Consider the following 26,732-nt stretch of genomic DNA (forward strand, 5'->3'; position numbering starts at 1 on the left):
CTTGACAGTCCTTTCTGTGAAGAAATTTTTCCTAATATGGAATATAAACCTCCCCTGGTGCAACGTGAGGCCATTTCCTCTTGTCCTCCTGCTTGTTACGTGGGAGAAGAGACTGACCTCCACCTCTCTGCAACCTCCTGCCTTCCTGAGAAACTTCACTTCGGTTTCCCTGGTTTCTTGGAAGACAGATGTATTCTTAGCTACAAAGTGAGTAAGCAGCATTTGGTGGGCCCCAAATGCTGGGAGGTCTTATGCCGAGCCTCCTGTGGAGTAAACCTTGACAGAACTACCCAACAGGCTTTCATAAAAACAAGCAGGCAGCCTTGATCTAGAGTGATCATTGCCAGATACACAACACTAAGCTGCAAATGTGCAGTATGGTTTAGAAAGGCAATTCCAGTACAAGATATTATACCAACTGTATCCAGGCTGAAACGATTTTAGTGGTTTTTCAGATGAATTTGTCATATCCAGCATTTTGTCGCTGAAGTGGTAGCAAAAATAATAGCAACAAGACATCCAAGGCAAAAAGGAGGTGAGGCTTCAGAAGCTGCATACATTTTCTAAAGCCAAAGGAAGAGCACTGCATTGTTGGAAAAGCTATGCAGCCACATAATTCAGAATTTACTGTCAACTTTTAACTAGCCTGAGTGGATTTTCCAGTCTGTGGGTTAGGTTTGTGCTGAAGTGTGTTTGATCTGGAAGTCATCTGGTCCCCTTCTGGTACACCTCACTTTGCACTCAGTGGTGTCTGGTGTCTGCTGGCCTCTGTGTCGTACATCACACCCACCCCGTAGGTTCACATATAGTTGGCACAACACATTTCTGGATTACCACACTCTTTTTGCGTCCCTGGTTATCAGGGCTGGCTGCACTGCATGCATGTAGCACTGAAATCACACCCAAAACACTAGCTTCGAGATGGTCTGATTTCAAGATTCAAGCCTTTCAAGAATCATACAGAACTATGCAGGATTTTCGATTTAGGCAGCTTGTGTCACTTAAGAGTGATATTATCTATAGCAATACGTGCAGGTATTTAATATAAATTGCTACGTCCTACCTAGTAAAACAGAGTTTCTGCTGGAGCTTTGCTTCCCCTTTGAATTTTTAAAAATAACTTGACAGGTTAGCCCATTTTACAGGTCAGCGAGTCTGACACGGTACCGTGCCTTAGAAATGAGCGCCTTCAAAAAGAATACTGCTAAATTTAACTTCCTCAAAAAGTGCTAGTGCAGTGCTCTCACAGATCAAACACATACATGTTGTGCAGTCCTGAAGAGTAGTAGGACAGAGTAGGGCTGGGAGAGCGGGTCTGCTGTCGTGCAGGTTTGACTGTACGAGGAGGGATGGAAGGACTGGTGGAGGACGGCTTTGAACTCCGTGGTGGGACCGGGGGAGCGTTCAGGAGTCTGCATTCCTCTTTTACCTGTACAAAAGAAGAATGTGTAAGTGAGCAGCAAGAAAATCTGGGTAACAGTCAGCAGTCAACAGGCAGCAGTCTCAATCAGATGACACACATCTGGTTCAGCCTTATTCTTTGAAAAGAAATAATTAAAAAAGGGTGAAGAGAAAAATGAAAAAGTATCTACAATTGCAACAGTATGTATCTGTCAAAGAAGTCCAAAAGAACACTTTGCCACTAGCAGAGCTACTACCAATCTTTTCTAGGGTGCATTTCAGTAGTTTGTTTCATAGTTGCTACTTTTTAAATGAGTGGATATCATCTAAAAGAACATTCCAGTAATACAGAAAATCAGACAGACAGTTCCTGATATTATACATGATATTATTGGAAGGAGCAATTCATTAGGCCTAAATTTCATTGGTATTATTTATTTAGATGTAACAAACCAAGCTTATGTAATGAAAAGACCTCAGCAGACTTCAGTGTTTCCTGACTTACTTCACCACTGATACTCAGCTACCCAGCTCTAGGACAATTCCCAGCCTCCCTCCTTCAGGAATAGTACACGTATCTTACATTTACCAGCTGCTGGGATTCAAACTTGGAGCTTCAGTCCTTCTGTGGCTGCCAAAGCAGTCCAGGATAAGGTTGTACAAAATGTACAAGTGGAAAGGTGTGGGCAGAAGAGCCTGTTCAAATAATGCCCCCAACCAACAGGTCTGCTTTGTGCAGCCAGACAACCTTACAGCTTAAAACACACATTGCTTACCCGACATTTAGTTTGATCTGCCTAGATAGGAGCAAAATGTCAAGCTCCATCCCCATAGAAAAAATTATGGAATTGAGAACTTAATCTCATCAGGACATATTTGGGAGAGCAACTTTATTTAGTAGGGCTAGAGGTTACCAAGGCTACTGGGAAGTAGGCTGCCAGGTAGGATTTTTAACGACTCACCTGCCCCCAGGCATGAGGAGACCTCTATGTTCTCCTTGTCTGAAACAGTCTTAGATGTATCAGAAAAGGAAAATTATTTCCGTGGTTGAAAGTTACAGTTTATTTTTAAATTTTACAACACTGCAAAACTAAAAGTTATCTTAGCAGTTCTGCAGCACATAATTAGCAATTAAAGTGATTTAATTTATTTAACAACAAAATAAATGTGGAACCTTTGGCAATCAATTTCAGTGCTTTCAAAATGCAACAACCCATTTAGTACTTTTGTGAAATGGAAAATTGGGGACTAGGACACTGTAGCACATTTTTTCCCTAATTCAAAACAAGTCAAAATTACAGGAAATGCCCAACAGCATAAAACACTGAAATAAATCTTGCTCTAAGGGTTCTTATTTGCTCTTTCAAGGAAAAGAAAAGAAAAAAAAAAAGAATCAATTTTATTCATGTTTGTTATTGAATTCAGGCATAAAATTCTTCAACCATTTTAGTGCCGTGCCCCAAGAACGCCTGAGGACTTTCTTTCCCCCCCAAGTCAGACTAGGCAAAGTTAATACTGCATGCTATTGAATATATATTCCTGGTGTTAGAGAGACCATTCAGGGGAGCTCTTTAAGCACAGCAGATGGCCAAAGGGTTAAAGGGATTCTTTCCTGGGAAGACTGCTGGCATTCAAAGGTGCTGGCATAACAAACTATGCCAAACTCCCTTGCTGGCCTAGATTGCAGATGAGAACAAGGCCATAAATAATACTGGTTTGCAGTCCCAGTTGGTCCCTGTCACAAGACACAGTTGCAGCTGCCTATAAAAAAAAAAACACAGGAAACCCAGCAGGGGAATAAAAAGGGGAGATTTTGCAGGTGAAACTGATAAGAGCAAGGGGAAGCTTCAGAGGAGAGCTACCCTCTCCAGGTCCAAGAGAACAGCAACAAAATAAATGTAGGAGATGAGTGGAACAGCTACGGTGCAACATGACCATCACCTCAATGGCTGCTGCTCTTAGGAGGAAATACTCCTTGGCCTGGAAGCACTAGATGCCATACAGCTGTCAGATATAGATAAAACACATTTACACTGCACAACCTGAGACTTCTATTCAACACTGTCTGAGCTTTCTCATGCTACAACCCTCCTTCCTGCGACCTTGGAATGGTGGTCCCTTTCTGATGGCGTGAGATGCTATGTCGATTTTAAGACCTCTGCTCCTTTTCTCTGCTGTCAGCCCAAGCCCTGCCTGCACTCCCTGGGCCCTGGGGTGTCACGCCTGAATCTGGCCATCACAGGTGCTCGTCTCAGTGACCACTTCAGAGGTTGGCAGGATAAAACCTGTCCCATCACTGGCACGACCGCGAGTGCATCACAGAGCAGCCCAGTGCTCCTTGCCCACAGGAGCCTGAACTTCCGGCTCACTCCATCAGGGATTTGCTTTATGTCAAGCAGTAAAACAGCCGCTAATTTTATGCAAATTAGTGTTTGGGGACTGAAGCAATTACTACTTTACAGGCCTTAATTCAGAGGTCATTCCCCCCCTCCCCTAACTTCTGCTTTCACTTTACTTGAATTTTATGAAAGGTATTTAGAAAACACATGAAATATCAGAATGTTTCATCCTGTTGGAGAGAAGAAAATCACAACAGCTTCTGAAATACCCAGATGTCTTTTTCTCTCCCGCAAACAGCACCTGGACACACATTTTAAATTTAGTGCATGCAAAAATACAATTGCCAGCCAACCTTTACACAGAAACACTATGGAATATTATTCTAGAGGCAGTGATGACTAAACCACATGCTCATCAGCAGCTCCTAAGATCTACTTACTCTATAAATACCTACATGGAAACCATGCAAACATCTCCTCAGCCCCAGCCCACGGGTGAATTCAGTAGGTCACTGATGGTCATTCTAAATGCGTTCCAAGAAGCCATAAAAGCGAGCCTAAATTATTATAATCTGTGGAAATGTAGGGGTTTAATTTTGTCTTATTTCTAATGGGGTTACACCCCCTGCCCACCTCTAAATGCAAGCTAATATCTTTAGCAGAAATTATTTCTCCTCTATGGCTAGCAAGCGATACTGAAATTGCTGACAGCACTCACACATTACCTCAGTAATGTAAGATGCACATGACAAAACTGCACACTTTCCAAAATAACTTTAAAAGGCAACACATACATCTATCCCAAATGTCATCCTGCTGCCTCCAAAAGGGAGTCACTATGCCATGAGGATTCCCCAGGTATGAGGCTCCACACCAGTTCTGTGCAGGTGCTTCACAGCTCTCCCAGCACGCCACTGCTTCAGGCAGGACACGAGACACTCATTCCTCAGGGTGATCCAGGCGGTCATTCCCAAGCCAGAAGGGCTGCCTTCCTCCCCCACCACCCACTCCCCAGTGCTGGCTCTGGCACTCCTTTGACCCCGTGCTGAAGCAGTTCAGCTCACAGAAATTAGCAGGAAACTAATAATTTTCCAGATCCAGACCTGGCTGCCTGCCCAGGCACAGGAGTGCCAGAGCCAGCACAAAAGAGAAGCCAGGACCATGTGGCTGGGAAAGGAGGAGGAGGAGGGTGGGACCAGCCCCACACCAGTTAACATCAGTGTAGGCTGCCAGGGAGTCTCATCCCAATATGGTACTGCTGGGAACTTGTCCAAGAGTCTGGACAAAGTGTCAGTGCATACCTGACCTCAGAAGCAAGGAAGTGCTCTTGGGTTCCTGCACTTAGACACTGCATGTAAACACTCTGCTAAGAAGACACAATGTCTTGGTTTTCCTGGCTGCTGAAGCTGATGCAGCTGCTTTTCAGGGAAGTTTTGGTGGCACACTGCAAGGGTTGCAGTTGAGTATTTCACGCCTGCATCGTGTCCTCCTCCCCTCTCCTTGCTGCACTTCTCCCGCAGAGGCAGAGCCTGGCCAAGAGGGATCCCCATGGCAATTTGCTGCAGGCTAATCCAGCATGAGCAAATACAACTTAGCTTTCAACCAGACTGGGACCTGACTCATGATGGAAAGGCTATAAAGGTATGGGATCATCATGGTTTGCTGCAGTTTGGTCTCAAATTAGTCTTAGTTTACTGTATACAGCCACACTCTTTAAATTACCACAGGGTTTGCAAGCAGATTTATATTTTTTTTTTTAATTCCAGAAAAAACTCAGCATAAGGAATTTGTGAAATAATGATATCCACCAAGATTCATGTTATATAAGTATATATCATTTACATTTTGCTAAAGACTCCTAGACACTCTTTCCTGGGGGAGTATATTTTTTCCTTGCTTTTTAAAAAAAAAAACCCTAGCTTTTAGGACTATGTCAAGAGACCACATGAGGGGTGGTTTCTCCAGCCAGTCCACATAAGCTCCTATTAAAGCATATTCATACTTCTGTCTCTTAAGACTCCATGACATTTCAGATTTGGAGAAGTGATTTCTCCCATGAGTTTTCATAAGAAACCCTAGGCCAGGAAACATGCTCTGTTTAGGACTGAGTCCTCTAGAAGGCTCATTGATCAATTCTGCAGAGTTGCTACTTAAACACATTTTCTTTCAATAAGCAGTATAGAGCGATTACTTCAGGTCTGGTTTGATAAGTTCCCTTGAGAAGAATGACACTTAACAGTCTTCAAAATCTGACATAGAGAAGACGATCTCTCAGTAACAAACACTTCAAATCCATAAAAATTCGATCTGTCCTCATTATCAGGGCCTGTTAATTGAAGATGCACTAAGGTCATCTGAGACAGTTCCGAGTGGAGTCATGACCCACACACTTTGGCCACAGAAAATATGAGAAAACATGGAGACCACATGGAGAGATGATGTGGAAAGCAAGAGAAGGAAGTGACTCAGCAATTCTTAGACCTTGTTTGCGTGAGCAAACAAATTCAATAAATATCACCTGAAAGTATCAAGCTAAACTACTAGACCAGTAATATTAAATGTTGAATATAATTTTTTTCTGATGACTTTAAGACATAATTTACACATGTAGGAAGCTAGCTGAAGTTGCATATCTTGCCAAGTCTCGCCATTTCTTTGCCCTGTATGTGCCCTTCCCCCTTCCATCAAGTCTTCCCTAAAAAAAAAACCCCAAGCAAATGCTTCACCATCTAAAAAAAGAAACAAACTAACATAAATAACCCTGACTTACTGCTTCTGATTTGGGAGGCACTGGAGGTGGAGGTAGGGAAACATCTGAAGACTTTGTGGTTGCTCCGACAGTTGCAGGCACAGGAAGAGATGCAGTACCACACTTTGATCGGAAAGACCCCCTGTAGTTGTCACATTTGTTCTTCTCACTTAGTGAGCAAGAGAGAGGCTGGTCACCACCCTTTCCAGACCCTTGGTCCAACCAGAGCTCTTCGTAAGGAAGTTCTGGCTTTGTAGGCAGAAACATTGACTCTTCGCTAACTTCAGGGAAAAGGTAATCGCTGCCACTGTCTCCAGACTCCTGGTACTGAAGAGCGTCGTGAGAGAACAGGGCCCACTCGTTACACAAGTCCCTGCAGCCATGGAGGTTCACCTCACTGTTCCCATGCAAGTTGTTTCCATAGACACACACTGAAAGCCGGTGGAAGGACTGTGTGAGCTCATCCCGCGCGTAGCTGAGGGAGTTTGGCACGTGGCTGTGCCCTGTGCATCGGCTCTTCTTCGGGCTCTTGCAGTCTTCGTTCCAGTCGGTTTTCACATCTCGCACGGCACGGGAATACTCATCTATGTCAAACTGTTCCTGGCATATATTAAACCAGTGCTGGATGAGGGATTCGTGCCACAGCTCCCCCTTCACCAAACTGTCAGGTAGAATAAACTTCGGAAGTGTCAAGTGCAAAGGAAAATGCATGGGAATAATTTTGTTTCCGCGAAGCACGCAACAAACCACCACAGTCTTGGTTTGAATGTTGACAAACTTGTACCTGTGCCCTTCGCGGATAAAATGCAGGTCATAAGGGTTCCTTGGTGTAGGACTAGGCACAGTCACGTTAACGGGCAGCCTGGTTTTTTCTACTATATTGCGAATGGTGTGCTCGCCTTCTTGCATCTGCACCTCCAGTGGGCTGCGGGTGCTAAACTTGCCCTTACACTGGAAAGGGAGACTGATGCTCTCGTTGGTCCTGTGGTTCATGCAGATGAGGCAGGGCATTTTGCCTCTGCCTAGCTTACTAATTGAATTCAGTTTTCCGATTTTTTTGAATATGGTGTTGAGTCGCGACTTCTCCTTAGAAGACTTTGCATAAAGGATCTCTGCTTGCCCCATTAAAGTGAGCTCATCCCCAGTACTAAGGGTAATGTTGTAAACTTCAGTGTCTTCATTGCATTCACCTGAAGCCACCTGCAAAATAATAACAAAAAATTTGGTTTTCCCCCACTGAAGACAATACTTCAAATCATATCAGATCTACTGAGACTGAACTTACAAGACTTTACACTGGGGAGAAATGAAAGTAACTCTGAATAGCTGACTGGTTAAGTGCAACGTGTTTACCTTGAAGCTCAGCTAGATAACCTTTTTTTATTGTTCTGCATATTCCTGCATCTTACTTGAGAGGAAATAGCCACTTGAAACTGCCAAAGAAACCATTTTTGAAAGAAAGGACAAATCCACATATCCCAGCAATTCAAATAGCCACTTGTGTCAGACAGCTATGACAGACCAAATCTGGATTCCCTTGGGTATCTTCTTGCTGCACCCTGTTTTTTGCTGTTTGTTAGAACTTATTTGCCACGCTCTTGAAGGAAGCAAACTTCTTTTACCATCTTCAGCTCCCTGAGGAGAAGAAAAGGTGATCTCATCATTACAGATGAAGCATATCCTTTTGTTATAATCTTTTCCAGGCTAGAGGGAATGACAGATGACATCTATTCCCTGAAGGAGAAGACAAGAATATTGGTCTATCCCATATGCCTAACTGCCCCTCTGCTTTGCTCTCCTAGTCATAGACTTCCTTCCTCATTTTTTGATCATAATTGCAATTTAAGAGATTAAACAACATATGCACAGCCATGTGTGAGCTGGTCTAGTATGGAAATTGCACCAGGGGAAAAAAAAAAAGACAAAACAGATGTCCAAGGCTCATTTGTTCCTGAAGTTATTTCCTTAAGACTGAAATAACTCTTTATAGACAAGATTGTTCTGCTTTGTATTTGACTGGTTTAGCATGAAAAGCCCTTCTCAAGGACCTAACAGAATCCACCCAATCCTTCTGTAGCAGCAGCAGCAGCAACTTACTCATAAAGGAAGGTGCATCAGATAAAAGCTACTTGTGTGTTATAGACCACTATATTTGAGAATACTGAATATACCAAAAAAATTGCAAAATGAAAACATATCCTATATTTGTGTATCTTTTCCTCACCTCTGCAACTCCTAAAGACTGCATGGAGCTGTGTGAAGTTCGAAGTCCAGGCTTCAAACTCTGGTATCATCACTCAATAGCCATTGCATGAAATCAAAGCTGTAATTCCAGTACGTTAATAAGTGACAAGCAATGTGAATAATGTTTCCTCTTGTGAGAGTATTTGTAAAACTGTGATTATCTTCCACAAGCCTCTCAGAGCAATTGCAGGCAGCTCAGGAGAGGTGCCGCCTTAGCACTTCAGGCTCGGGGCTTCCGGAACGGAAGTCATTCAAGCCCTGAATTATCTAAACAAATAGTAATTGGCCTAATTCAGGAAACTGCTGGGATTTAGGGTACGTAATACTCACTCACAGTTTGCACCACTGGCCTGACAGCATTTTGAAACACCACGACATGAAAAAAAAGGTACTTGAGGATTTTTTTTGCTGATAATGCCAGTGTGACGCTCATTGCTGGTTTCTCCTCAAAGCCTCCACAGAGGGCTGTGTTTGAGCTGCAGCCGTGTAGCCCTGCCTTTGGTGGGGCTGATAAGGGCTGAAGACACACAGGGCCCCCGTTCTCTTTCTGAGAGGGCATATTCTCTAAGAATATTGATTTATAACATTGACAAGTTCACACAGATGTCTGCTTTGACAGTGCCAGCTACACTGTCAGACGTTTTCACTCGACACAGTAGGATTACAGCTTTTTCTCACTTCTTGTGGGACAGCATCCGGAGCAAGGAAGGTGTCACAACCTACAGCCACGGGATCTCCTGCTTGGCCAACTTGCAGTTCCCTGGGGATTCTCAAACAAACAAGCCACTGCAGAAGGAAATGGTGGGTCAGATGTGAAACCACAGAGGTGACTAAATGGCCAAGCCTCACAACAAAGGTATCACAAAGCAGCATTATAAACAGCCAAATAGCAAATGGACTTTTAGACGCAACAGGCATGTTTAAAGATAAAATTATTCTGAATTAAAGAAGTCTGCTTTTCAGAGTAGTTTATTTTTTAAAAATTCTCCTTTTTTTTTTAAAAAAAATATTTTTAAAAAATACAGTCACGGGATAAAAACGGCTGAAATAAGGTTGAATTTTACTGTGCTGGAACAAAATAAAGATGATGCCATGCTTCTAGTTTGACACTCTGAGAAACATACTGTTCTGCACTCTTCCTTCTAAAAATATAAGGTATCAGTTGCTGTCCAAAATTGTAATAAAAACCAGAAAAAGTGAAATGAAAAGTCTAAGACCACACAAATTTATCCACCAAGCTCTGCTCTGGTGATGTTAGGAATGCTGATACATCTCAGCAGGCTAAGTATACTTTAAAATTTAGGTTCTGAAAGTCAAGAAAGTCAAAGAAAATGAACACCTCTCCTTTTGTGTTATTATTCATTATCTCATGCTAATAAACATTATAAAGCATACATGGTAGGTAAATACATGTTCCAGAATATTAGCAACAGAGATATACCATACATTTCATCTATCTCTCAGTGCACACAGCAATGCACAGATATCACTAAGCTTTTGTTTCTCAGATTACATAGCTAAATGATCTTTGAAAAGCTTTGTCCTTGTAGCAATGACATATGAAAATCACGTTTGCTCTGTCTTGTTCACTCAAACATTTCACTTTATCAACAGCCACTGCGCTTTACACCGCCTTTGGTGCAAAGGGCCTCCATAAGGCCAGGAATGAGCCAGGCATAGCAGTTCCTCAGAACTGATGGGACAAGAGAAAACGGCCTCAAGTTGTACCAGATGAGGTTTAGACTGGATACCAGGAAAAATTTCTTTACTGAAAGGGTTGTCATTCATTGGAAGAGGCTGCTCAGGGAAGTGGTTGAGTCACTATTCCTGGAAGAATTTATAAGACGTGTAAATGTGGAGCTTAGGGAAACAGTTTACTGGTGGGACTTGGCAGGCTGGCTTAATGGTCGATCTTGATAATCTCAAAGGCCCTTTCTGACCTAAATGATTCTATGGTTCTATGCCAAACAGTATACTTAAAGGCAACCTGAAAATGCTTATCATATATTATTCCTAGAAGGCAGAATGGGTAACACCATCAGATCCACCTCTTTCTCTTTCTACTCTCTAAGCTTCCAGCACTGACCCAGCAGGGTTTGCATCTTCAAGCACTCCCTATGCTCCTTCACAAGCCCGCTGAGAGCATTCCCTGGAAACTCTCTGCTTCCTGCTATGCAATTGCTGGCAGGGCGTAGCAGAGCCCTATGCTATTTTATACACTTGGACCTGCTAGTAGCAATTCCCAGCCCCCTGCATGTGACACAGCATATCACTGGTATATGACAGAGAAGACAGAAGTGCAGAGCAGCAGAGTTAAGGTGGTCCAGATCACAGACTGATGCAGAAATAATCACATCTGTTAAATATGTTAACATCTCATTATAATTCTAAAAAACAGGTAACACTACAGATGGCAGAAAGCACCTGAGAAGCCTTAATTCAGCTGCATCACATACCCAGGAGAGCTTTATGCATCGTAGCAATGATGTTTCATTCAATGCAAGAACGGCTCCTGAAATTTTACTTCGGCCTCGCCCCTCTTTTGCCCTTCCCTCCCAGTTTTCACTGCCTAGTAATAGTTCAGAATAATCAGTGCTCCCAGCTTTGTGAAAGAAGCAGTGCTCGCCACACTTCAAGCCATCTAGAAATCACTAGTAAATGTTCAAACTGGACAATTCCTAATGCAGAGGATCCCCAGACAGAACCAGAACTTAGTCCCTGCTGTACTTGCTCTCCCCCTCCCTACTGCCAGATGTTAACCCATACCAACCATTCACTTTTGATGCTGGGATACTGACCAGAAAGGTTACTGGCTTACAGACACCTCATCAAACACACTGCAAAACAGCAGTGCCTTATAGTCAATATAACGTTTTAAATTTTTAGAGTCATGCAATTTTAGAAGCCAGCTATATCTCTTGGAGAAGACAGGCATTAGGAAAAGTGACACATTCTTTTGGGAAAGCTCAAGCATACTGTTTCTTTTGGTTAAGGAAAGGTTAACTCAGAATAATAGATTTGATAACACCTGAGTCAATATCCTGTCCTGGACTCCAATTTTTCTAATTTGTTAAAGTTTGAAGTAGAAGTCTTTAATCACTTGGACGCATATGAATACCTTATAAAATTTTTTTATGACTTTATATTGTTCGTTATACCTGTTAGGTTTTATTAGAGTAATGTGAGCATTGTATTCACTTTAAAAACACAAATAGGATTTTTTTTTTTAGAGCTCTTTTTAACTGTGAGGTCTCTGATTCATAGCTACAGTATAAGGTTTTTACTGTAAGAGTCAACTGACCAATCGTAGCACTGTATATTTAATATATAATATATATGTATATTTATTATATAATTATATAATATATATTTAATATATAATATATACTAAGTATAATTTTTTTTATGAGTCACAAAATGGAAAAAGATTTTTAAAATGTAAAACAGAGTCTTCAGAAGAGCTGCTGGCAGAAAAAAAGAGTGAACTTTTACAAGGAAGTTGACTAAATTCAGTGAGACAGTACCCTGTTTTTCTTTTTTAAACGTCTGTCTCCCAAGACAGAATCTGCAAGTGCAACTCTTCATGTTATTCTGTATTTCCCTCTGGGCTAAGAGGGACTTTGACCTGATTGCTATACTGGAAGATGGCTTCAGTGGTCTTTAAAGATGTCTCAAATAAATCAAGGCATTCCAAAAACGACCCAAAATGTGTCAGGTAACAGTGCAGAGCTCTAACATGAAGCATCTTTTCATATGGGATATAAGGAAAGCCACCTCACGGAGCCACTGTGAGGCAATGGTGCTCACCATCCAGGCTCCTTTCAGAGCAGAAACCCTCTCACAGGTACATCAGCACAGGCACACAGCAGCAGGCCTGCTTTCTCTGCTTCTCTCTCACTCAAGCTGCCCACCAGATCCTGAAGGAAAGGGGCAGCCCCAGCAGTGCACTGCCAGTGCAAGACACCAAGGTATCGAGCCTGTGTGTACTGGGGACAGAGGGGAAAAAGAAAGAAAAAAACCCTCCTTTTGGAGCCAAGACTTGCAATCTCATAAGGCTGGCATCAAGCCACAAGGCAATGAGGGGACTAAAAGCACTAATTCTTGAGGTGAGGCATTAAGGATCACCAGAAAATTTGGAGCCAAAACCTACACACCAACTGATTTCAAAGTCACTATTGCAGCACTTAAAAATGCCACTGTAGGTTACAACCTTCTATATATGCACTTTATGGAAACTCAGGGTGAGTTTCTGAGAGGCATTAGAAATACAATGAGGAGATCAATTTTGCTTCACTGTACTGCATTAACTTCTGTCAAAAAAAAAAAAAAAAGAAAGAGAGCAAAGTTTTCACTACAGATTTATTTCTGGCAAAATGCACACTGTATGGGCCAGCACAGCTAAATCACTATGAAAAGAGGATTATATTAAAAAAAAATAAACAATTCAGGTAACAGAAGTTCACACCAGTCATAAAAAGACAGGTAAGAGAAGAATCATTATAGGGCAAATTCACTAGCCCACTTCTCTGTTCTGGAAGGTGTCTGCAAACACCTTCACAGACCCTCCAGGGAGAGTAAGTAATGTCTTCAAGACAAGAATGTTTTTCTGGAAGATATGAAGGGTCCTGCAACACTAAACGGGCTGGTTTTCAGAGTGTAGGAATTCAAGGCTTGTCCAATGTTCAATCTATCAGACAGTATTGTTGCTTTTTAAAATGTTTGTTTGCTGTTCTGTGAAAAGTGGCTCCACCTTCCCCTTCCAGCTGTGCTTGATGGCATGTGTTACAGCTGTCCTTCCAACCCCCAGCAGGTCCCCAAGCCCCTGCCTCAGCACACTGCCCAGAAAGCTTGCCCAGCTGCAAAGCCATGGGGAAGGAAGGGAGCTCCCCTGCCTCCCCAGGACAGGGTGACCAATTTTTCCCTTTAACGACGAATACACAAAGCCAAAACCAAGTAACTCCCCTGGAGAAGATCTCACAGGCCGTCACAGAGAGAAGGCAGTTTGCTGAACGGCACCACTAGTTGTATAGTCCTGCCAGAGCAGCAGAGGAGGAGCACAGAGGAGCAAGGTTTGCACCAAGTGGAACCATAACCATGGTGTACAGGCACATGCAAGACCAACAAGCAGAGAAAAAGCATTCAGTGACTGTCTGGTGGCACCTTGTAAATCTACAGGCTCTTTCTTCAAAAATTATCCATGAAAGACTTGAGTGCTTGGAACAAGAAAGAATTCCCAGACTTCAGAGTTCCTTCTCGTCTTGAGTGCTTTGCTTCATCAGATATTTTAGGCATTTTTTTTTTCTTTTTATATCGGATTAGCTACTTTCCGATACTCTCTTCTGAATTTAAATGGGCACCCTGCATTGCATAGAAACCAACCATACTTAGTATTCCTCCCTTTGCTCTAATCAGCTTGACAGAATCTCTACTATATTAAAATTTTAGTGTACATAATTCTCTTGCATGTAAAGGGTTATTAAACACTTTAATAAATCCTGCTAAGTTCATTTATTTTTTGGAAGATGATAACCTTGGAATAGGCTTCTATGAAACTGGAAAAACTGCCAAGGGGACTACTGCCAAGATAACTGTGTAACTAGGTTAAACCTGGATTATTACTACTTTTATTTACATTAAGGAGTATCACTATAAAACCTTTTAAAAAATGGATTTGGTATCTAACAGTAAGCTATGTTTATTTCTCAGTTTGCTAAATATGACAAAGAGTTTTAAAAATACTCATACTAAACTCAAGATATGGCATTTTACATTTAAACAAGCCTGTAGACAAATACTTTTCTCCCTAAAAAATTAAAGCTGCACATTTTACTGTGCTACTTCCTTGATTTGCTCATTGATCAAACAAGAAATAACAGCACAGCAGTGGAGAAGGCTAGCAGTCTCAAGGTCAGACTGATTTTTCTGGGCAAAAATGAAATTTTCTTGTTACCTTGATTGCCCAACCATGTCCTGAAGATACAAAAGTGTTTTGACTTTCACATGTAGCCTTCATTCACGAAAGCCTGTTTTTACAGGTTCAGGTTAATGGAGAGCACAAATGAAAACAACCCGCTGTCTTGAAAGGCGTGAGTCTGTGTCACTGAATAAACTAAACAATAAGCTCTTGCACTTAACAGCGGTCTTCAACACCTATAAAAATTGCAAACCAGCTGGTGTCCCCCATCTGTAACAGTGCAAGAAAGAGAAAAAGCCATTAAAAGGTTTTTATACAAACCCCTACTTGCTACACATGGGACTGGGAAACTCTATACTGGTTTTGCACCTGCAGTATCAGCCAGTGTGCCCTGTAGGGTACCCGATGTGGATCTACACCAGTGCACCCCAGCTCTAGGATGCTCTTCTACCGGTCTGAGGTGATGTATCAACTCAAGCAAACCAGACGAGCCCGAAGATCACCCTGTTCTGATGGCAGAGCTGACCTACCCTGTGTAGTGTCACACACACAGGCAGGACAAGGGAGAACAAGTTCTGTCTTCGTTGTTTCATGCCACTGCAGTGTGTTTGGTGATAGCAAGCCATCTCGTGGGATCAGTGACCTATTGACGAGCCCAAGAGGCGTGCACATGTAAACAAACACACATGCACACAGAGAACAAGTGTGTTTTTTTTTTTTTTTTATTGTTGTTTTGGTTTTTTTTTTGTTTTATTCACAATGTTATTTAGCTGAAGTAATTTTGAGACAAGCAACCCCATCATTTTACCCTGTGTGCTCCCTTGAGAATGAGATTTTCTGGACAGGGATTTGAGCAGCTGCTTAGCAAAGAATGAAATTCAGACTGCTGGAGGGGGAGGTGAAAGGGGGCAACAAACAACATTTGTTTAAAATCTGGCAGGAGCATCCTAATTAAATGAATTATTGAATGGATCATCAGGACTGCTCCCCAGAGTGTGCCATGGGGCAGGAGAGCCCTTAGAGGACATGTTGGCTTGAGGCTGCATAAATGACCCCAAAGAGAACCATCACCGAATGTGGAACACTAAAGGCTCGTTTGTCTCAAAAATCACACTTCCCATACAGCACTGTTGCTCACTTGCCATGTATATAAAAGTTGTAACAGTTAATCATTTAGACAGGGATAAATATTTATTCAGGGACTACCTTAACGTTGAATGTTATTTCCTCCATGACGTAAACTCGTTCAGGAAATGCTTTAGCCACCTCCTCCACACTGTTAAAATACTGCACTGGCTCCTTAATATCTCGGTCTTGTTCCAGCAGCTTAAACTGCCCTGAAAACAGATGATAAACAGAAGAATTGTAAGATATTTATATTGGACAACTGTCACTGTGGCAACTGCTGGCTCAACTTCTTCACCATTTTGCTCAGTCAGTTTTTCCGGTTATTAGCAATCAAACACGAAGACGAAAGATTGCAGAGATTCTCCTGAACCTGCCATGAAAGACACCCCATTTCACCCGGCGGGAATGAAAAGAAGGTGTGGCAGTCAAAGTTAAATTTAAAAAGCTCATTTTATCACACGCTCTCTGGAAATAGTAAATAACTGTGGAGGCATTTGTGTTTGTGTACACAATTCAGTGTCAGAGCATCTGCACAGAGAGCACTTTTTGGTCCTTAATATTAAAAGTTTTACAGAAAGAAAACACACCCATTAGTACAAAACCCCAAAATAATAAACATAAGGGTTTGGAGGTTGTTTTTAGCATCATCAAACAGCTATTAAAAATGCTAGGCTAAAATCCTTTCCCCCCCCAGGCTTTGCTAAGAGTGGAATATCATCTAACTTTCCTTAATCATAAACTAAGCCCTTTGAGATCTTTAGCTAACATAAGGTATTAAACCATACACATTTAAAACCCTTTTGAAGGTGGCTGCCTTCAGAAGAGCATAAGAAAGGAGTGTTCCTTACTGACTTTACCACCTCCCAGCGTGAAAACCTTGGCTATTTTCTAAGTCTTGTAAAAGGCAAGAAGTAATATGGAGGGAGCCACCCTGGGGCAGACCTGCCAGGGACATCCAGGCACATCAATCACCTCTGTGCAATATGAATTAAAAGTTTAAAAGCTTTATTTTATAAATACAGAGATAAGAAAAGCTTAGACAGGCATGTTTACTGTTTGTGTGACTTGAAATCAGTGGAGTGATGTTTCCAAATTTAGAAACGTTAACTACTGCTAAGTTAAAGGCTGGTCTCAGCAAGACCTGATGTAGGAAATAACTGCAGAAAATGAGAAAAAGACTGAGTAAAATCTATGGTTTTACTATGGCTCCTGAAAATCACATTTTAAAATTAGCAATGCATGCAGCCACTGGATTACTGTTCCCAAACAGTGCTCAGCTTCACTAAAATACAGCCAGTACATGAGGATGTCAGCCACCTACAGAAATATTTGCTCACTCCTTCAGCATTCTTGTGCACAACACCCTGCTGCCCCTTTACATCCCATCAGGCTTGAGACTTTAGCGACACGCTCAGAGAAGTCACCCACACTGAACTATTTCAGGCCACCTAAGAGCAGAGGAGGAAACAAATGCAAATTCAGTGAGCCCTGCCACCCCGTGAGAAAGATTTGTCCCGCCACCTTGCCAGGTGTGTGCACACACGTGCACCCACCCACCCATGCCAGGAGAGGTGCAAGAGCAAGAGGCTCAGCTCCTGCACCCAACCCCAGCACCCCGCTGCCAGAGGCACGCCCTTCTAATCAGTATGCTCGAGTACTGTGGTTGCAAATCTAAATATCCACTTGTAAGGCAGAAGACTTCTTTTTATACCCTTCCATATGTGTTGTTTTTCTAAAGCGACCACGGTAACTTGGAAGTAGTATTAGCAGGGTAATTACAGACACCAGTACTTCTCACTGAAAGACACTGTTTTGCAAATATTTAATAACCTTCACCACACTTCGAAAATCAGTTGGGAGTTTTCCTAACTGTGTCTGCTTCAGGACATGCTATGATTTGAAGTTCAACCAAGACAATTACAGAATCAACTATGTTGGAAAAGACCTCCGAGATCATTGAGTCCAACCTTTGACCTAACACCACCTTGTCAACTAGACCATGGCACTAAGTGCCACATCCAGTCTTGTCTTAAACACCTCCAGGGACGGTGACTCCACCACCACCCTGGGCAGCCCATTCCAATGCCCAGTCACTCACAATTCACATACTTTGAAGACCAACACTGGGGTAGAAGCAGCAAGACCTTTGGTCTGACCCACTGAAGCCCTTCCTATAGGGTAATACAGCAATGTAGCTGACTACAGGAATGGTTTCTCCAGGCCAGACCAAAGGTCTGCCTCAAGCAACACTCTGCCTTAGACAGGAGTAAATGACAGCTGTGTACGGAAGATGGACTTTAAGGACAATTAGTAATACCACTGAGAGTCTCCTCCAAGCTCCAGGAGGAGCTCATGGCTCAAGGATGCCCAAAGCAGGGAAGGGGTGTCTTAGGGCTTAGTAGCTCCAGAGGTTTTCTTCCCTGTAAATTTGTTCAATTGCTTACTGAAAGTAACTTTCATTGTAGAGGTACCCTGTTATCTTGACAAATTTTGGTAAACTCTTCCTCCAGAATTTACAGTACCTTTTGGATTAAGAGTGCAAATTTTAGGACTTATAAAGCTACACCTGGCAGACACTATGGGTAGCAACAGGAAACCTAACAGCAGACAAGCATTTGGAAAAATTCTTCACATACTCAATAGAAACAGGCCAGCATATTAAAGCTGAATTTCTCACCCTACAGGCTCTGAGCCTCTTTCCTGCAAAGCAGTAGAGGGGCCAGGCAGCAAACAGCTCTGGGCTAGGGAAATCTGAACAATTAGCACGGAGGCGCTCAGTTAACTGATGCTGGAAAGTGTGTTGTGACTGATGCCAAGGCATGGACAGAGAGAGTTGAAGAGAGAATTGTGCTTTTAAATCCCCAGTCTGCCATACAGACTATGCCAGTCCTCATTTCAGGATTTCCCTGTCAGCCACAGCCTAACCAAGAGGAAGATGCATTCCCCAGCTGTACAGGTTCTTTCCCCCACAGGCACTCTGCTTTCCTGCAAAGGAAACTCAGGAATGGGGGGGAGCTGAGTGAAATCAGACCTTCTACTACGTGGAGTCAGGACATGCAGCAGCAGGGACTGTGAGTTGCACCAGGGAGCATTTGACAGCGCAGAAAAACCACTACTCTAGAGTGCAGAGCCAGTGACTGTATTTCATAGATAGTCATTAAGGGCAGAATGTTCTTAAATTTAACAGCAGTTGTCACAGAGTGTTTGTTTACTATGGGCTGACCTGAGACTGTTGCTCTTTCCTGCCTACTTCTCAATTGCTCTCCTCTTTGGCTACCAGCACAGCCACTCAGACGCAACCCTAACTGATTGCCCAATTTGGGATCCAGGGGTCTGATTTGCAGGATCCCTAGCTGTGGTTACTACTCGAAGCAAGCTGTGATTACAGTTTATAACGACATTCCATACTTTAAATTCCTCAAATAATAAAAGCCCAAGTCATAGCAATTTTAAATCACCTCAGACAGACCTAAACCCACTGAGATTACTTCTGATTTAACACTCCCCCCCATGTACAGAATGGAGTTAAATGACACTGCATGGAAGCTACACATATTTTTGAAACTGTGATGTACTGCAGTGACAATAGTTCAGAAGGAAATTGAGAATTCTCACTTCAGAGTGGGAACTGAGTTGGGCACAGTAACAAAGCACAAATTCACATGAACAAGGAAGGAAAACAACACAGTGAACAGTAATACACGATATGAACGATATTCATCCAGCCCTTTGAACGAGACAGTGGTCTTCAATTCTAGGTTCTCTAGTTACTCTGTTCAAAAGCATAATAATACTATTTTTCTGTGACCGTTATGTATTTAACAGCAGTCAATCTGGTGGCAAGAAAAGGCCAGTTACTCCTTGCAACCGAAGTTCTACAAAAAAAGTCCCAAATTCCTCAGCACAGAACACATGTTTTAGGCTGCGTGCAACTGGGAGCAGAGCCTGCTCTCTATTGTACAATTACACATGTTCCTGTAAGAAAAGATAATAGAAAAAACTCATCAGCTGGAGCTTTGCTTCGGTACAAAGCGGTGCTCAGAACTGTCTATGTCGCTATCTGTGCCATCCTCCCCGTCCTTCAGCTGAGCCTCACAAACACAAAGACGTCTGTGCCTTCACTGTTAATGAGCAGCAGTTCACGAGGAGGTTGACGACAGAGGAGTACACACAGATCCCAAAGCATATAATAGAAGGGCAGCATTAATCTCTGCCTGTTACAAAATCAAGAAGTATGCTGCGCATGGAAGCTGTCAGGGCTAGACGTTAAAATGCCTCTTCCTTGAAAAAGACGGGTTTATAACTTGAGATTTCCTATAAACAGTTTTTAAAAATTTATTTCCTCATGGTTAAAGTATTGGAATGAGAGGAAGAAGGGCTGAAGAGGAGACTACAATACACATTTGAGCCAGATGTCTAGTAACTAACTAAGGGGGAGTAAGGAGACAATTTCTTACTCTGTTTCTCCTCGGTCTCCATTCAAGCTGCCATAAAGAAAAAAGACGGCACAGCTGAAATACAAGTTTAATGGACATAAGTCTGGCTTGACTGCAAGTTGAAGTGGAATTTTATTACACTTTTTAAGAGGCAGGATTTCATTGGGAGACTTTACAGAACTGACAGCAAGCTTGAACAAACCACAGGCCAATTTAATTGTGTGTTAATTAGGAATTTAACAAAAAAATAAAGAAAATATAAAGCCAAAACTATACTTTTATAGAAGTTCAACCCCTCTCTCATTAGCACAAAAAGAATAATGAAATGTTTCTGTAGTAAATCAATGAAGGTTCAGAGAGCTCAAATATCTGCATGGTCCACTGAGCAGGTGTGGCTCTTCCTTTGCAGTTAAATATAAGGGAGAAATTAACAACTCCTGCAAGCCTTATATCTCTTTATCTTTCTGTCTGGCCTCTGGCAGGCACAGTATTGGAACAGTTTCATCCCAGCATATATTATCTCTGTAGATTATGAATTCTTATCTCCCTGTGAAGGTACTTGCAGCAAAGACAGTAAATCCACTACTGCTGGAAAGGAGTCTGGAAAGCTAAAAAGGCAGGGAAAAACCTAAACCAGGGCTTATTCTCCAGTTTATGAAGGCAATTATTAAAACCCACTAGAAGCAGGAAGATCAGTCCATCTTCCTTCCTGCCAGAGGCTGGCCTTGTAATGTCTGTGAGTAGGGGCATTAACCAGCTCTTTCTGCCCCAGCTTCTGCTGCCTACACTGCTCAGGTTCTTGCAGGCTTACACATATTCCTAACTCCAAGCCATCTTATGCAGGTTATTTCTGCAATGTAAGATGCCCTGGTTTTCGCAGTGATTCACCCCTTACCACCAAGCAGCCCAGCAGTTTCCAACAGTCCAGAACGCTTCCAAAACAGAGACATTCATTCTGTACTGTGCCTAGGCCCAGGCAGTTCTTATCTATGGCGAGGGTTCACAGGCTGAACAAACAGTCAAGTTTTCACTGATGTAAAAGGGTAAGAGCATGTTTATGCTCATGCAACAAAAAGAAAATCTGGAAAAATAAATTCCGTTAAAAATAAAAAAAAAAAAAAAAAAAAAAAAGAAGCAGCATCTCTTCAGTAGGAAACATGGAAGGTCACTGAAACATCTGCTCTGTTGCGTTAGCTGTTAAACGTTTCTCCGAGGAGGCAGGAGCTCTATTGTCTTTCAGCAGCTTTGATTATTTACTAAGTCTCACATCTCTCTCTGTGAGACTGTATGCAAAGCCCAGCACTTCCCAAGAATGCGCAGACGGCACAGCAGGGTAGCAAAAGTACTGCAGAGGTTTATGTTTCATATTTATTGACTGCTGACTGCATTTTAGTATTTCAAAGAACAGCAGAGCTGACTCGAAAAGGAAAGACCCTACCTGCCAGAATAACATCATTTTGGAAAAAAACAATTTTTGCCTACATTCTTCAGCATTCCTGTGAATAAAACTGATAGCAAGTTACATGATATAAATGGGAAGAGTTTAAGAGTGTAAGCCAAAAGCACAAATAAGACATAACGATGAAGGACGCAGAGAAGTGGTTTGCAAGACACCAGGGAGATGCAACTGCGTGAGTTGCAAAGTACACTTCAGTATGACTGGTTCTTAAAAAGACCCATATGCACTTTGTCTGATTGTGTGCACAACTGACCTCAACGCCTGATGCAGACATAAATTTGTCTCAGTGGGGGACAATGGAAGGAAATGCATTTTATGGCCTCACCTGCGAGCCCATCAACTATTTTGAGCCTACCTAACCCTTAGAGAAGGCAGCCATGAATGAGCATGGTAAATCAAAGACTCTAAAATAATAGGTTAAGACATAATCAACACACTCCAGCATACCTGCAATATTTTTTAAAAATCAACTTTTTATTTAAATTGACATTTGCCATTATGTCTTTGCATAGAACCTACACGTGGCATTTTGCAGCAAGAAGTGCTGTCTCAGCAGTGGCTGTAGCTGCCTAGACCTCAGAAAAGGAGGAACAAAAGAAGAACCCGTCCCATCTTTCATACAGCTATTATGTGACTAACTGGAACCATGGTGTAAAATTAATACTGAAGCTCTTTCAGGGTCCTATCACTAAGTAAATGTGAAATGGTTCGGCAGACAAGCAAAAGTAATGATGAGTGGGAAATAAATGCCTTGGTTCACTTTTGCCATCTTCCAGCTTGCCGAAACAGAGCATTTGTCCGCAGCTCTCTCCAGGGGAGAGAAGAACACCGACACACTCAGGTCCTTTGGAGCAGCAGAGCTGGTGGGTCCCCACTGCAGAGGGAAAGGACTCATCACAGAGAGAAACTGCAAGTGTAAATGGAATAACAGATGGCTGTTTCTAACAGCAGGACCAGACAGGAGTGCACAAATGAACTAGCGCAGACAGGCTCCTAGCCTCTCTGCCCACAGCGAGGCCGGGAAAGTGAATCACACACTCTGTCATCTCTGGGCTCTCTATTGAAGGAGATACTGATTTCACCTCAGGTTGGGACCTGGCAGTAAACTAACACAGATGCAGTGCTATGCTAAGTTCATCCCATCAGTCAAAGAAAGAGCAAGATAACCCAGCGGATGGCACAGGTTCATCCCTATCTGCCACAATGATAGCATCTGAGAGTAATGCAAAACGAGGTTTGGGGGCAGACAGGGAAATTTTTCTGAGTTATTCCTAAGAATTTCTTGGTTTATTGTCATGTAGCCTGCTGAAAACATACAGGAAACTATAGTAGTAGTAGTGGCCAGTCTTCACGAACGAAGATCCGGGGAAGGTCTTAGTGGTTAAGGACAGGAAACTATAAAAGGGTGGAGAACACAACAGGAAAATACACAAGTGTATCTCTGGTACACAGCTTCCAACAGATAACAACTGGGCCACAAACCAGAAATGCTACAATTGATTCTTATAGCATAATCACCTTGAAATAGCTGTTAAAGAAACTGAAATATGCCTACTGTTTCATAAGAGCTGCCTGTCAATGTTTCTTCTTGAGAACAGCAATGAAGAAGAGGACCCGTGTCCCCATCCATACCCAAATTTCTGGAAATTTTGGGAATGCATTAAAAAAAACACATGGAATATGAACTAGAGACATATCTAAGTAAACATGATACAAGCAGAATTCATCAAGTGTACTGGAGCTAGACTTACAGCACTGCAAAGCAGAGAGCAAGGCACAAAGGCACATTCAGTCAGTACAGATTGTGCAACACTTCATGGGGAGGGAGCCTTTCAGAATGAATAGTTTTACTGCTCGGAAGTATTATGAAGATTTTGAAGCCTTAAATGCCTTTATTCCTCACTGTGTTATGTCTGCACAAACATCCATTCAACCAAGAGAGAATGAGTCAGGCATCACAACCTGGTGAGACATGTTGAAGCATCAGCCCACGGACACATCACCTGTGCGTATGCACAGACACCAATTCAGAGATCAAGGAAGGGAATCCAACCAAGTTTCCCACACAGCAATGCAATGCTTGCTAATCAAAACCTCTAATCCTACACTGGCAAAGCAAAGGGGATGGTGCAGCCTAGCATTCTCTTTTCTCTTATCTTACTTTTATGATTTTTAAGTAGCAATAACAAAAAAAAAATTGATTCTGTTGGCAGCATAACAAAGAAAAATCTGTTCAAATGGTGACTGATAATAGCTTAAAGCAGATTTAACTCACAGATACTGCATGAGAAGGACTTTCAGGTTACAGATGATGTAAAAAGACAGACAGGGTAAACAAGCCTAACCTCTAACCTTTGTTTCATAAGTTATTATCATCACAAATACAAGATTACCACAATGAAATGTTCCATTTCACAGGGCCACATGTTTTGAGTGTCTGGACTGTAAGTTAACTAGATTTAACTTACTTGGTTATCATCGATCTAACTTGTAATTAGCATAATTTTATTCCTTTCCCATGTGCTTCCAACAGACATGAAGAATATGTTCCATAGGCAGCATGTTAGTTCACACACGCAGTTGACCATGCAGAGGACTCTGATGACTACCACACCATCTGGCTCTCCTAATTACTATTAACAAAAGCTGTTGTGAGTTTCCTGTTGAAGAGCGTGAAAATAAAGACGTGCACAGGAGGATGGCGTGTTCTCCTGGTGAGTATCAGCCCAAGTACATTTTCCTATTTCAGTGAAAGACATCACATGCTTATAAAAATAAGAAGCAACACAGACTTAATTTGCCTTTGGATCTATTCTTAACTAGGTGATCTCCTCCCAAATCATCAGTATACACTCATCCCAAGACATCCACACATTAAAAGAACACGGTTGTCTACCATAGATTAACATTTAATTAAAGAAGAAAGTCAAGATGAGAGTGACAGAGTAACTCCTGGTTAACATTTGAAATTAATATTGCTAGTACCAAACAGGCTCAAACAGAACACATTAGAATACCTTTTAAAGGTTAGTGAAGTGTACTGGGATTTTATATCACAGCTGCACCCAAATATTCCCCTCTTATTAACACCGATTTCAGTAGAAATTATGAATGTGTAAGATTTTCTTTTCAGTGTTGACAGATCAAAATCCTATTTTTTTGTTTCAAAATAAAACTTGCGACTAATAGTTCGAAGAAAACACAGTAATACAAATCTGTTCCATCTAGGCTGATGCCCCCACCAACAACGTTGTAGTCCATAATCTGTATAACTCGAAGTACCTAATGAGTACACAAACCCAATGCTATCCTTTCCCTGCTTCAGCAGATGCCTCCTCATGGGAAAACCCCACAGAATGAAACCTTTTTTCCCCTTTCACTCTCCTCATTTTGGTCGCTAAACAGTGAACTTCAGCTGCTTCTGCAACTGAAGCATCAATGAAAGATACTGGAATATTTTCTAAGGACAGCAATATTTCAGGACCTGAGTTCAGTGCAGCTCTAGTGGAACAGATTCTTCTAATGCTATTGTCTAATTTTTTTTTCAAAAAGATGAAGAGGATTTTTTGTACTGATAAAAAGTATTTTAAACATAACCTGCACTTACAGAGAGTAGTTTAATCTCCTCATTACCTATGGATGCAAGTAAATGATGATATCTATTTGAGGTTAAGATAAAAACCAGAGAGCATTCATAAAGGAAATCCTGTTCATCTGTGGCAACAGAAAAATCTTACACTGACAGACGGAAGAGGCTTCATTCTTAGACGAATAGGTGAGTTTGGAGAGAGGGCTAATCGTTTTAGGGGGACCAAAATTTAATTGTATTGAAGAAAGGCAACTTCTGCAATTTAGAAACTAGCACGTTACAACCTCTGTGCCAGGCCTGCTCTGAAGCATATTATTTCACTTTGTTGATTAAAAGACCAGAGATATTGCAATTATAGGGAGAAATTTAAGATGTGCAGAAGTACATTTTTGACCACAACGTGGACTAAAGAGTTTCTAACCATGAGTGAGTTGTGGATTTACACCAGGTACCAAACTCAAAACGTTGTATCCATCTCTTAAGAAATAAATTTGACAGAATGAAAGTAGTTTTTCCAAACAACTTCATACACATTCTTCTATTTCTTAGCAAATCAAAATTTTGCTAAAATAACAGCAGCGACCTCTGAGCTTAATTATTAACTTTGCCTTACTGAGTAAAACCTTTTATTTTGCAAAAGCTTCGACGTCCACACGCACCAAAACTCAGGCTCTTAGTGTCTCTGCCACAGTGCAGACACTTACTTCAGTCATAAACGCACCACCCTTTATGCTTTCTGCTCTTTTGCTGACAGATCTTTTTCCTCCTGCTACACCCACGTAACTATCCCGATTTCTATGGGCTGACTTCAGCACCATTCACTGCCTACTTGCTCACTGAGCAGTCTTTTGTGCCTTTCAGGTTCTGACCCCCTCCCATGCTCAACATGCCCCAGCCCAAGTGTAGGATGGTGTGTCCTCCACCCAAGGAGGACAGTCACATCCACAGTGCTGCCCCTGGCAGGCACTCGGGCTGCAGTAAACAAAGCTAAAGAAAAAGTGCATTCACGGAGCAGAAATCTTTAAAATGCACATAGATCAATTCTGTATAAAAAGTGCTTTTGTTTCCTGCTCAGGAACAGGTTTTTTAATTAACTGAATGGGAGGAGTTGTAAAAAACAGGAACAATGACTGAGTCAGCAGCTCAGTCAGTTCTCAGTAGCTTAACAGGGCTTTACATGAGACAGAATAAACTTATTTCATTCAGTTAGACATTTTTATCAATGTGTAGAGACTTCAGAGCTTGGGCTTGGTACCCTGAAAGACTGTCTGTGCATTATAGAGCACCTTATTGTTTCAAAGCTCGTATCTCATTTGCTTGCTGAATATATATGTGGTTTCTAGCAGAGCCTGAGTTTTTTTCCCCTTCTTCTCTCTCCTTTAACAAATCCACTGAAGTATTGTACTCAAACTACCTGTTGCTCAAATAGTTCCAAACATTTGTGTATTTGCAATGGAAAATTGCTGTTATTCT

At 41.9% G+C, this 26,732-nt stretch overlaps 1 protein-coding gene across 1 annotated transcript in view; it reads right to left on the reverse strand.

Annotated features, from left to right (window-relative positions):
- GAREM1 (GRB2 associated regulator of MAPK1 subtype 1) overlaps positions 1–26,732 on the reverse strand; it is a 98,270-nt gene that overhangs the window by 7,744 nt on the left and 63,794 nt on the right. The window contains exons 3-5 of the mRNA XM_027883140.1: positions 15,854–15,984; positions 6,511–7,689; positions 1,263–1,429 (exon numbers count right to left, since the gene is read on the reverse strand). Coding sequence (XP_027738941.1) covers positions 1,263–1,429; positions 6,511–7,689; positions 15,854–15,984 — 1,477 coding nt within the window. The remainder of the gene's footprint in view (positions 1–1,262; positions 1,430–6,510; positions 7,690–15,853; positions 15,985–26,732) is intronic.

This window comes from Empidonax traillii, unplaced genomic scaffold (assembly GCF_003031625.1).
Source record: "Empidonax traillii isolate 1590-97213 ecotype Southwest subspecies unplaced genomic scaffold, ASM303162v1 scaffold119:size1479319, whole genome shotgun sequence".
In the NCBI taxonomy this organism is placed as follows: domain Eukaryota; kingdom Metazoa; phylum Chordata; class Aves; order Passeriformes; family Tyrannidae; genus Empidonax; species Empidonax traillii.